The sequence below is a fragment of the Kogia breviceps genome, chromosome 19 (genome assembly GCF_026419965.1).
Source record: "Kogia breviceps isolate mKogBre1 chromosome 19, mKogBre1 haplotype 1, whole genome shotgun sequence".
Lineage (NCBI taxonomy): Eukaryota > Metazoa > Chordata > Mammalia > Artiodactyla > Physeteridae > Kogia > Kogia breviceps.
In genome coordinates, this window is record NC_081328.1 from 33189336 (window position 1) to 33199818 (window position 10483).

The 10483-nt window shown below is 48.1% G+C and overlaps 1 protein-coding gene and 2 pseudogenes across 1 annotated transcript; 1 reads left to right on the top strand and 2 right to left on the bottom strand.

The window, feature by feature from the left end:
* Positions 1–3985: 3985 nt before the first annotated feature.
* Positions 3986–4360, top strand: LOC131746169 (programmed cell death protein 5 pseudogene; annotated as a pseudogene).
* Positions 4361–9239: 4879 nt separating this feature from the next.
* Positions 9240–9956, bottom strand: LOC131746173 (small nuclear ribonucleoprotein-associated protein N pseudogene; annotated as a pseudogene).
* A 211-nt stretch (positions 9957–10167) lies between these two features.
* On the bottom strand, positions 10168–10386 carry LOC131746172 (SNRPN upstream reading frame protein-like). The gene has a single exon (XM_059047250.2). The coding sequence runs from the start codon at positions 10384–10386 to the stop codon at positions 10168–10170; it is 219 nt and encodes a 72-aa protein (XP_058903233.1).
* Positions 10387–10483: the final 97 nt, after the last annotated feature.

Sequence of the window (10483 nt, forward strand, 5' to 3'; positions counted from 1 at the left end):
ATCAGAGTCCCTGCCATTTGGATGACCCCTATTGGGGCCTTTCTAGGAATCCATTAACATTTGGTGCTGGTTCCAAATTTCCCCAACCAGAAATCTTATTTGGGTCAAATCTTGTGACAATTCTGTGCCAACAAATCACTCTAACTGCCCTCTCAGTAGCTGGAAACAAATTCAAGTCAGGACATCTAAGGTATGGGGAACCAAATATCTACCATACCGAAGGATAGCCCAGTAGGGTGCCTCCTGCAGAACTGGCAGTGTTTCAGGTATGACCTCCTGACCCCCAAATATTTAAGCTTCCTATATAATACAGCCTGGGCCGAATACCAGCTGGGAGATGGGGAAAGTTGTCCCGTCCATGGGTCTCTAAATTACACTATTTTACAGTTGGACCTGCTATGCCAGAGACAAAAGAAATGGGGTGAAACTCCCTATGTCCAGTGTTTTTCTTTTATGGCATTATATCACAACAAAGGCCTTCAAAAGGCATGTGGGCTCTCCTCCCCTGGTAGGTCCTTGACCCGCCCCTGAGGACCTCCTTGATCTCTTCCCTAACCCTACTCCTACTGCTCCCTCCCTGCCCTCTTCCTTCATATGTCCCGATTGGGGCCACAGGCCTGAAGGGCCCCCTCCATGCCAGCCCCCTCCCTCCAGAACCCAGCCCAGCAACTACACAATGCGGGACTAATTACCAGCCAGGGGCCAACACCCCACCAGGACAAGTACTCCCTTTGAAGCAGGTCCTTGCTGGAGAAGGAGGGCTCTCATCCCATCCAGGAACACATCCCATTTGCCACTCTGGATTTGTGTAGCTGGAAAAGTCATAGTAAGGGGTTGAAAGCAGATCCAGAGGGGTTCCTGAATCTGATTAGGGGAACGTATCAGACCCATGACGCCACCTAGGCTGACATCCAGAGCCTCCTCAATGTACTCTTAATGGGGGAAGAAAAAGCCACAGTCTTTTCAAAAGCCTGAGAGGAAGCAGACATAGAGAACAGAAATCATGCAGGTCATGCTATTTTCAGACCAGAGAAGCAAGTGGTCCCAGATAATGAACCCAACTGGGACCACTGAGACCAAGGAGAAGCGGATGGAAGACAGAGACTGACCCGTTATAAAAATATGATCCTAAAGGGAATCAAGGCAGCAGGAAAGAAACAAACTGGAATAAGGGAAATCAACCAGGAGCCAAAGGAAAAACCCTCAGCATTCCTAGAGTGCCTCGGGACGTCTCTGAATCTATATGACCACTGACTCTGAGTCACTGGAAGGGAATGCAATCCTGAGGTCATATTTCATTTCCCAAAGTGTCGGCTTAAACATCAGAAACTACAAAAAGAACCAGATAGTCCTACCTCTCACCTGGTCAAGGCTGCCTACTGGGTGTTTAATAACAGTGATATGGAGGAAAAAAGTCAGAGGATAAAAAAGCACGGAGGCAAGCCCACCCACTGGCCGTTGCCCTCCAATGTCAACCGGGCGGCACGGCAATTTGGACTAACTGCCCACAGAGACTCTTAACTCCAGTTGAGTGACCCCCAACTCCCACCGAGGGATAGCAAACAGAGGAAACAAGGACCCAATCAGTGTGCCATATGTAAACGAGAGGGACACTGGAAGAAAGAATGCCCTCGCTGCCCCGGAAGGAGGGAGGAAATGGCAGATCCCAGCCACCACCCTCAAAGGCAGACGGTCCAAGCCAATGAAGAATGATGGGGTCAGGGGGCTCCTAAGCTGGCACTTCAATTGAGCCCCCCGAGGAGTCCCAGCTGACAGTGGACATAGGGGGAAAAGCCTGTCGAATTCTTAATCAACACTGGTGCCACTTACTCAGTTCTGAACACCAGATCAGGCAAACTCAGTCATAAGAGTTGTAAAATTATGGGGGTATCAGGGAAGGCCCAAGAAAAGGCATTCAAAGAGCCATTAGAATGTAAATTGGATGAATACACACTCACCTATCCCTTCCTATATGTTCTTGAATGTCCTATCCCCCTGCTAGAAAGAGATATCTTACATAAATTGGGAGATACTATCCACCTAATGGGAGACAAACTAGAGATTGGCGTCCCCTAGACAGGGGCACAAGATGGTAATGTTAACAGCTGAGGACAAACCTCCGCACACACAGCAAGTCGACCTCCATGGAGTAAATCCCAAGGTATGAGCCTAGGGATGGGTGGGACAAGCTGTAGGGGCCAGTCCCATGATACTTCATCAAAAACCAGGATACACATGGCCCAACAGAAAACAGTACCCTCTCCATCAGGAGGCCTTCTGGGCATTGCCCTGTTATACAGGGCCTAACTGACCAGGACCTAATTAGACCATGCTAATAAGCCTGTAATACCACCCGTTCTCCCTGTGAAGAAACCCAATGGGGAGTATCAGATGGTGCAGGCCCTCAGGGCAGTCAATGAAGCTATACATCCAGTCCTCCCTAACCCTTACACCCTGCTGGCCACTCTATTTTCCCCAAGTCCTGGTATTCTGTATTTGATTTAAAAGATGACTTCTTCTGTATTCCATTAGCCCCAGACTCACAAGAAAGTTTTGCGTTTCAGGGGCAGGACCCAAACATGTAAAAAAAAATAATACTGCTGGACAGTCCTGCCCCAAAGGTTCAAAAATTCCCCCAACCATCTTTGGAGAAACTTTAGCTAAAGACCTGAAAGATCGACATCTGGAGGAGGGAACCTTCCTCCACTATGTAGACAACATTCTGAGCGCCAGGCTTATTAAGGAAGGCTCTGAACCCTCCTGAACCACCTAGCCAATAAAGGATATGAGGTGTCCAAGAAAAAGGCTCAAATAGCACAAACTGGGGTGACCCACTCAGGCTTCATTCTCACAGAAGGTCAGAGAAGCCTGCCCCAGGAAAGGAAAGAAGCCATTTGCAGCCTCACCTCCTCTTAAAACTAGAAGACAACTTAAGGGTTTCCCAGGGATGGCCAGGTTTTGCCACATCTGGATCCCTAACTATGGTCTATTAGCTAGGCCTCTATATGAAAAGTTCAAAGGAAAGGATGTTGATCGTTTTGAATGGAATTCAGAATGCAAAGGGGCCTTTCAAGAATTGAAAAAGCAATTACTTCAGGCCCCTGCCCTAGCCCCCAACCCACCCAGATTTACTTAAACCCTTTGACCTTTACATTCATGAGAGAAGGAGGATCTCCTTAGGGTATTAGGTCAAAACCTGGGACCCTCACTCGGGTGGTTGTTTATTTCTCTAAACAATTGGGTCAAGCCACAGAGGGATGGCCTCCTTGCCTTCGTGCTTAGGAAGCTACTGCAGCCCTGATAAAGGAGGCTGAAAAGTTAATGTTTGGTCAGCCACTCACTATATGGACTCCACACCAGATTCACGTTTTTAGTAAGTTCTAAGGGAACAGAATGGCTATCCCCTGGAAGGTCAATTCAAGTTCAGACTATGCTTTTAGACAATCCAGTGGCTATCATAATAACCTGTCACGCACTAAATCCTGCCACCCTGATACCCACAGAAATGGGGTCCCTGGAGCATGACTGTATAGAAACCACAGACGCCATCTTTTCCAGTTGCCCTGAGCTAGGAAGGGAGCCTCTTCCAAATGCCAAAAAGGAATGGTTCACAAACAGGAGCAGTTTTATGAGAGGCGGAAAAGTCTGGCAGGATACACTGTAACCTCCTAGACCCAAGTCACAGAAGCAAGAAGCCTACCCTCCAGGGACTTCTGTCCAAAAGGCAGAGCTGATAACTCTCACACAAGCCTTAGAGCTCAGGACTGGGAGGATCTTAAAGGTTTACACAGATTCCCAGGACACATATGCCATCCTTCATGAACATGGGGCTATTTGGAAGGAAAGAGGTATGCTTACTGCAGAGAATAAACAGCTGGAACATGGCTTAAGCATACTGAAGCTCTTAGAAGTAGTACAGCTTCCCAGAGGTCTCTCTGAGTGGACTGGAGCGTGGCCGCGGCTGCTCGCTCCAGACGGCCACACCATGGCGGAGGAGGAGCTTGAGGCGCTGAAGAAGCACAGGCTGGCCGAGCTGCAGGCGAAGCATGGGGACCCTGGCAATGTGGCACAACAGGAAGCAAAGCAAAGGGAAGCAGAAATGAGAAACAGTATCTTAGCCCAAGTTCTGGATCAGTCAGCCCGGGCCCGATTAAGTAACTTAGCACTTGTAAAGCCTGAGAAATCTAAAGCAGTAGAGAATTACCTTATACAGATGGCACGGTATGGACGACTAACTGGGAAGGTATCAGAACAAGGTTTAATAGAAATCATTGAAAAAGTAAGCCACCAAACAGAAAAGAAAACAACAGTTAAATTCAACAGAAGAAAAGTAATGGACTCTGATGAAGACGATTATTGAATTTAAGATGTCCAGATGGGCTTCCCTGGTGGCGCAGTGGTTGAGAGTCCGCCTGCCGATGCAGGAGACACGGGTTCGTGCCCTGGTCCGGGAAGATCCCACATGCCGCGGAGCAACTAAGCCCGTGAGCCATGGCCGCTGGATCTGCGCGTCCGGAGCCTGTGCTCCGCAACGGGAGAGGCCACGACAGTGAGAGGCCCGCATACCAAAAAAAAAAAAAAATAAGATGTCCAGAGACTGGGACTTAATGGAGCAATTCTAGGACAGATAATACTTGGCAGAAGTTAAGATCTTGATGGGATGTTTACTTTGTTTATTGTCTATATGCCTTTTAAAAATAAACTTGTAATGCAAAATAAAAGATTAAAAAAAAAGTAGTACAGCTTCCAAAAAAGGTGGTAATAACTCATCGTAGGGGTCGCCAAAAGGGGGATGCAGAGGGAAACAACAAGGCAGATGCGACTGCCAAAAGGGTGGCCAGAGAACCAGTAACTTGGCAACTACCCCTCATACCTCAAAGGCCAGATCCATCCAATTATTCACCAATCTGCATAAAGGAAGAATATGACAAAGTGCAAAAACGGGGCTTCATTAGAGATCTAGGAGGCCATGGGTGGCTAGTTAATGAACACGAGCCATACTTCTCTCCCCAACTGCAGCTTGTCAAGCCATCAGGGAGGCTCATCAAGAAACTCACTATGGGAGGGAAGCCCTATATAATTGGTTACTTGAGGTCATGGTAACTCCTGGCATGAAAAGTATAATCAGGCAGAGAGTTGAGACTTGCTGCTCTTGCTAATATGTCGGCCATGTTCCTTGACTTGACTGGTGTCCTTGTCAGCCATGCCATGCGGCCCAGGCCCTGGGTGCAGAAACTGCTTTTAACCATAGAAGCTAGTTGTGTTCTATCAACAGGATGCCACAAAGGCCCACAACAAAACCAGACCAAACTGGCTAGATCCAAGATAGCAGGCAAAGTAAACTAAAGGTCATCGCTTTTCTTCCCCTCATTTAGCTCTGTGTTTCCATACCAACTCCTGAGAGCTGAACAACACTTGCCCAGATTCATTTCTGTGTTTGTTTCAATAGTACCTGGTATTTGGCAGAGATGTTTTGCAGCTGTACTTTGAGAGGTGTATATTTTTGTTTTTGTTTTGCGGTACGCGGGCCTCTCACTGTTGTGGCCTCTCCCGTTGCGGAGCACAGGCTCCAGATACGCACGCAGGCTCCGGACGCGCAGGCTCAGCGGCCATGGCTCACGGGCCCAGCTGCTCCGCCGCATATGGGATCTTCCCGGACCGGGGCACGAACCCGTGTTCCCTGCATCAGCAGGTGAACTCTCAACCACTGCGCCACCAGGGGAGCCCGAGAGGTATATGTTTTGAGAGATATACAGTAGTCAACAGCCCCAAACCGGCTCTGAATTGACCACAGGAACGCACCTGCGCAGATGAAATCTGGAGGTGTCTGTAAGTTACCTTTACTTCATTTCCACACTAAGATCTCCACCCAAAGGGGCATCTGTAGTCTGCTAGGCACAGTTTGTGCATGTGCAAGAGGGCCTGAGGGACTGCGCATACCCTGGCCGTTCCGGTAAATCTCCGTCCTTTTCCCCAGTTTCTGATGACACACTTTCCTCTCACCCCTTAAAAGTCCCCCACTGGGCTTCCCTGGTGGCGCAGTGGTTGAGAGTCCGCCTGCCGATGCAGGGGACACGGGTTCGTGCCCCGGTCCGGGAAGATCCCACATGCCGCAGAGCAGCTGGGCCCGTGAGCCGTGGCCGCTGAGCCTGCGCGTCCGGAGCCTGTGCTCCGCAACGGGAGAGGCCACAACAGTGAGAGGCCTGCATACCGCAAAAAAAAAAAAAGTTCCCCACTTTCCTCCTTTCAGGAAAAAGGTGCCTTTAGAATATGAGCTACCCTTCTCCACTCCCTGGCCATTGAATAAAAGCCGGTCTTGCTTGCGCCAAACTCAGTTTCATTATTGGCAGCATGAACCTGAGGGGGAAAGAACACCCTGACCGAGCCTGGGGGCTTTGGTTCAGCTAAGACCCCAAGAGAGGGGCCTCACGTCTAATTCGGTAACATCCTCTGTCTCCAAAAGGTTAAATTGTCTCACTCAGGGATACGAACAGTTTGGGCCAAAGCCTGGTGACATACATAGCTAAAGGTAGCTGGGGAGTTCTGTGCCTCTACCCCGGGTTATGACAACGCCCGAAATCAGTAAGTAGTAGTTACAGAAAATGGACATTCGCCCTTCAGCACCCTTCGAGAATGAAGAGCAGGACAAAAGACAGAGGAGGGATCTGCCACCAGTAAAGCCCATTATCAATTCCCAGGAAATAAAAACAACAGCTGGGTAATAATGTCTTACCTTTTTTTTTTCTTTTCCTCTGTGCATATTCTAGTTTCACCTGCCCATACGCTGCCATACGCAGAGGCCCTGTACGCAGCCCTTTGGACCAGAGTTCCTAGAGCCACACAGCTGCGCCCGACCCCTCAGCTCCACGTCCCCGTGCAGAAGCCTGGCACACAACACTGTGATTCAAGATGGCGACGGCAGGCCCTTGTGCGAAGACGCTGTGGACCCCGTGACCTAGAGCGTGGGCAACACACCTGCCTCAGTCCCGCGAGAACTCGGCTCCCTCCCCGCTAGTAGAACCCTAGCAGCCCTGCCCACTGCCTATGCGGAGATTGCGACCTCGCACCTCTCCATTTTTTGATCAAAGAATAAAACTTTCCTTTGCTTCTGAACCGAGCTCCGTATATCATTCTATTTGGCTCCAATGACAGTGGGCTGGAGGACCCTGCTCGGGCTGAATCGAAAGGGTTGTTAACTTTTTTGTTGATCAGTTTCTTGTTTACTTCTTGTCAGGTTCCCCCACGAGAATGTGACCTCCAGTTACCACGTCTCTCCTGCTCAATTCAGTGCCCCAAACCGCACCTGCCCGATACGGGCACTCAGTAAATGTGAGATAAAACTAAAGGAATGAGAGAATGCATGAGCAGACTTTGATTACAGACATCCCACGAGAGACTAGTCTCCAAGGGTGACCTACAGCATGTAACTCGAACTACATTCCACAGAAAGAAGCATGCCGTGGGAATTCCCTGCCAGTCCAGTGATTAGGACTCCACACTTTCACTACCAAGGGCCAGTCAGGGAACTAAGACCCGGCAGGTCGAGCAGTGGCAAAAAAAAAAAAAAGCATGCCCTGAAGAATTTCTTAATCCCTGATCTAGAGTTATCACATATTTGAGCACACACTCAGCCTACTAAAATGAATGATACAGAATACGTGATGATATGCTTTTAATCTTTCATGCAAAGTTAAATATAGGATAATATACACAACCATTTTCTTCCTTTTGAAACATCACAATTCATAATTCTAATCAGGGCAGGTATGCACCAATCCCTGCTGGCAATGTGTTTCCAATTTCTTAATCCACCTCTCCTTTGCTGTACCGCCATCTACTTGCTAACTACACAGTCCTCGGTATCATTTTTAGGAGTTTAATTCTGGTAAGAAGTGGATGTTCCCTTTTTCTTTGGCAATTATGGCCAAGTTGCTGGTGCTCTGAGTAACTATTAGCATTGTAATTAGTCACGTAGATGTCTATTTTATTCAACGTATTCATTATCATTTGAAATTATTTATTTTGTCTCTCCAATAACATGTCAGCTGTATGACAACAGAAATCTTGTCATAATTGTTCTCCTTATACCCCTCTCCCCACCCCATCCCCAGTGCATAAAACACTACTAAACTCAACCCTGGCACTTAATAAATTTTTGGATGAAAGTACAAATGATTGAATAAATGAATGAACCAATGAACCGTGTCTCACTGTTAGCTGTGGATTTCATGTGTAAGATGTCCTTTCTATTCTTGTCCGTTGCATCAGCTTTAGCTGTACTGAGTTACCCATGTAAACAACAGGCAGAATATAGAAACCTAGCTTCAGTCAATGGTCATTATTTCTAGAATAAATCCAAACTGAACGATGTTAGTTTTGTGTCCCATGTTCCTCATATGCAAACTCAGTGAAGCAGATGCTGTCATTGCTCTGACACCATCTGCAGCTCCTTATATACCAAAGACTGCTTCTCTTCCTGATGATGTTTCAGAATATGAAAACATGACAGTGCCTAGGAATTAATGCCTCAGAAGCAATCCTCAACTAATGAAGGGTAGGAGCTGGCGGGTAAAATCTAACGCTTCCCGGTCCTTCAGTGGAACAATGCTGAGGCATATTCTATACAGCATTTCCAGTGGCACTTGGAGCCCTAGTTGCCCATGGCAGACACCACTAATTAACAGAACTTATTTGGTTTTCCTCTCTTCCTTGACTGACTTCTCCATTCTCTCATAGAAGACAGAGCACCTGATATCATTGCCCTGGGATTGAATCCAAATCCTTGTCCCCAGGTCTCCTTTTGGGATAATACGAGGTAAGACATTGGGGAATAACATAAGTTTCTATCACATCAGGTTGTTGAAAGGGTTCACTGAGTTAATACAAGTAAAGTGATTAGAAGAGTGCCTGGGATGTAGTCTATGGTTCATAAACGTTATTTATGAGTTGTTATCTAGTATTATTTGTCTCCTCTGACCTGCTTCCCCTTAATTTTGCCAGCATTGGTTCTCTATTTGGGTCCACACCTTTCCTCTTGATAGTTGTCTCAATCCCCAATCAATCTCTGAAATTTCTAGGTGAAGTTCATCTACCTCCTTTTGAACCCACTTTTCTTTATTGCTCTATGCATTTAATTAGCTAATATTAACACAGCAGAGGGGACAAAAGCTCTCAAACACTACACAGATTCCACAAGATGCACTGCTAGAAAAAAGTGACTAAGAAGGATCAATAGTATCCTAGGGTCTTGGTGGCCAGATTCATGGTGGAGGTGGACCTCTTATTCCTGGTGGAGGGGGTCTCATTCCTGGAGGGGGCATGCCTATTGGAGTCCCTCAAGTAGGGGAAGCCTAACTGGTGGGCCCATGGGTAGTCCCATAGCAGGTACAGGAGCCATAATTCCGGGAGGTAGGGTTGCTCAACCAACAGGTGTGGGGGCAGTCCCCTGTCCTGGTGGATACTGAGCTGGGGCTCCAGCAGTGCTGGCAGTAGCAGCACCTGCAGCAGCTGCTACAGTGCCTCTTCCCTGTAGGGTCATTACCTGTTGGGATGCCTCCCCCGCCAACCCCTCGGACAGGGCCTGCTAATCCAGCAGAAGCCTGGGGAATTGCAACACCAGGTGGAACACCTCTGCCAGCTGATCTGCCAACCGCAGGGCCTCCTCCAGCTCCGGCAAGTGATATCCAAGCGATGCCAGTATCTTTGGGGGGTGGTCCCTCCACAGTCATGGAAGCCAAGTTCTCCTGGCACGGCAACACCAGATCCAAAGCCTGCTTTTCTTCACGCTCTGGTTGCTTTGAATTCTTTGGCTTGATCTTCCTGACCTCATCACAATCACAGAGCATCAAGTTCATATGCTTGTCAAAAGCCTTAAAGGTGCCAGTGAAGACCCAATCATCTTGCAGGACACACGTCATCCTGGAGTCAATGTGCTGCAGCATCTTGCTGCTCTTTCCCACAGTCGTGATTGCTGCTCCATCAAATCCAATGTCCAGAGGAAAGTTTCGGGATCCTTAAGACCTAAGGGAAGGCTACAGATTAAGGTATGTCAAAGGTTCTCCACCAAACAATACAAGCTGGGGCAGAAGCTTCAAACAGTAGATAGAGCCTGTTTTTATTTTGTTTGTTTTCTCTTGAAATCAGCTACCTGGGTGTTCCAATACTGCTTTAACCACCTCTTGGTATCTCAGCTAAGAATGTCTGTCTCAGGTATGCATGGAAATCCACCACAGGGACTTGTTGTTGCTGCTGAGATCGCCTCGGGTACAGGTGACACTCCTGGTTGCTCAGTGAGGCTATCCTTCTATGTTTGACTTGGATTTCTACCTCTGGTACGTGCTGTTCCACAGTCCACCTCAGGTGTAAATGGTCCCTGGCCCGCTCCATCACACCGCTGGCCTCAGAACAGAACAGAACAGGTCAGGCGTCTCCAGCGGCCGCCCCATTCTGCTCTGCTCCTGCCACGGCAGCACCATCCAATCAC

Excerpts from the sequence above, each read along its gene's own strand:
- LOC131746172 (XM_059047250.2), bottom strand. The coding sequence starts at position 10,386 with ATGGAGCGGGCCAGGGACCATTTACACCTGAGGTGGACTGTGGAACAG.